This window comes from Trichechus manatus, unplaced genomic scaffold (assembly GCF_000243295.1).
Source record: "Trichechus manatus latirostris isolate Lorelei unplaced genomic scaffold, TriManLat1.0 scaffold00161, whole genome shotgun sequence".
NCBI classification, from domain to species: domain Eukaryota; kingdom Metazoa; phylum Chordata; class Mammalia; order Sirenia; family Trichechidae; genus Trichechus; species Trichechus manatus.
This window is the reverse complement of record NW_004444097.1, coordinates 118,441-120,234: the sequence shown is the minus strand read 5'-3', so window position 1 is coordinate 120,234 and position 1,794 is coordinate 118,441. Positions and strand designations below refer to the sequence as shown.

The following is a 1,794-nucleotide window of genomic DNA, read 5'->3' as shown; positions in this document are numbered from 1 at the left end:
AAAAAAAAAAATGTTCTTTGTCATGTGTGGCCTAATTGGTAGCTAAAGAAATTTTTTTTAAAAATGAGAAGACAAGCCACAAACTGGATTTGGGGGGTGGGAGCAGGGAGGACACATATGTATAGAGAGCAGGCGAGCTGCTGTTGAGTCTGACTCTTGACTATAATGATGGTGAGCCTGTGTACAACAGAATGGAATGTTCCGTGGATCTGTGTCATCCTAATGATTACCAGCATGTTCAAGTCCATTGTTGCAGCTGCTGTGGCAATGCTTCTCACTGAGGGTCTCCCTCACCCTCACTGGCCCTCTGCTTTACCAAACATGATACCCTTCTCTAGCAATTAATCCCTCCTAATGATGTGCCCAAAGCAAGTGAGTCAGACAATGTTCTGTTGTGATACATAAGATTTTCATTAGCTAACTTTTGGAAGTAGATCACTAGGCCTTTATTCCTAGTCTGTCTTACTCTGGAAGCTCTGCTGAAACCTGTCTACCATGGTGACCCTACTGGTTTTTGAAATACCAGTGGCATAGCTTCCAGAATCACGGCAACATGCAAGCCACCACGGTACAACAAACTGACAGATGGGTGGCATATGAGTTCATATTAAGAATACATTGATAATGCCTGGAAAATCAATGCCAAGAAAAAGTTTGTATTCTAAATATCACCTTTTGTCCCTCTATCAGGAGACATTGCCATTCACATCTGAATCAGTTGACTTTAATCTTTAGTGTTGAACTAATGTACATTTCTTCAGTTTAATTTCATGTTCAAACTCTCCTGAACAAGTGAGCAGCTACCTTTTCTTCAGTTTTATTGTAATATTTGGATTTTGTGATTTTTAATTTCACTACAGTAGAATTAGTGGGTTAAGCAAAAGTTGCAGTGCTAAAACACGAAATTTCTCTTTATGTATTTGCCCCCAGTTTAGTGGTTCTTAACTTTTTAAAGGTTATCGACTCCTTGGAAAATCTGTTAGTAGAAATGGACATTCTTTCCAGAAAAAAAAATACACATATCAAATGTTTTACATCAAATTTCAGGATACTGTGATTGAATTGTAATAAGATGAAGATTTAGTTAGAAATTCATGTTTTGTAGGATGTTCTGGTTTGATTGCTTATGCTTATTATCTTAATTAGCTTGTTCCTTCTTCCCTCTCACCCTTTCTTTAAGGTGGATACATTGCAAATAGCCTAGCAATCATGACTGATGCGCTTCATATGTTAACTGACTTAAGCGCCATCATACTGACCCTGCTTGCTTTGTGGCTATCTTCAAAATCACCAACCAAAAGATTCACCTTTGGATTTCATCGCTTAGGTAGGTAACTGGGGATTTCTTTTGGTTTATAATACTTTATAGTAAAACCACAATGAACTATAACCCTTGACTAACTGAAATTTTTCTAGTGATATTTTGTTTGAGTAAAGCAAATAAAAAAAGGTAGATAAGACTTACTCAACAAATCTTCCAGGGTACATTCAGCCCAATCAGATGAACAGTTTACACATATAAAATTATATGGCAGTTATTAGTCTTCAGTTGATGTGCCCTATGTCCTAAAGATGTCATCAGAAAGAAAAAAAATTACCTTCAGTTTATAGAACCAAGCAAAATCAAATGGGTTGAACTCTGTAATGAGCATTTGCTTTTCCGTTTCACCTCAAGCATTCTAATCAAAGCCGCGTTAGCATGCAAAAGGACTGTACAAGGCGTGGAATCACCTTGCAGAAAGCCATTTGGCTTTTGATCTTAGTTCCTGAGAGCCCCAAGGGCAGAGGCTCACC

General features: G+C 37.8%; 1 protein-coding gene across 1 annotated transcript in view; it reads left to right on the top strand.

The window, feature by feature from the left end:
- SLC30A4 (solute carrier family 30 member 4) overlaps positions 1-1,794 on the top strand; it is a 37,633-nt gene that overhangs the window by 20,842 nt on the left and 14,997 nt on the right. The window contains exon 2 of the mRNA XM_023740669.1: positions 1,181-1,332. Within this exon, the coding sequence (XP_023596437.1) occupies positions 1,181-1,332 (152 nt within the window). The remainder of the gene's footprint in view (positions 1-1,180; positions 1,333-1,794) is intronic.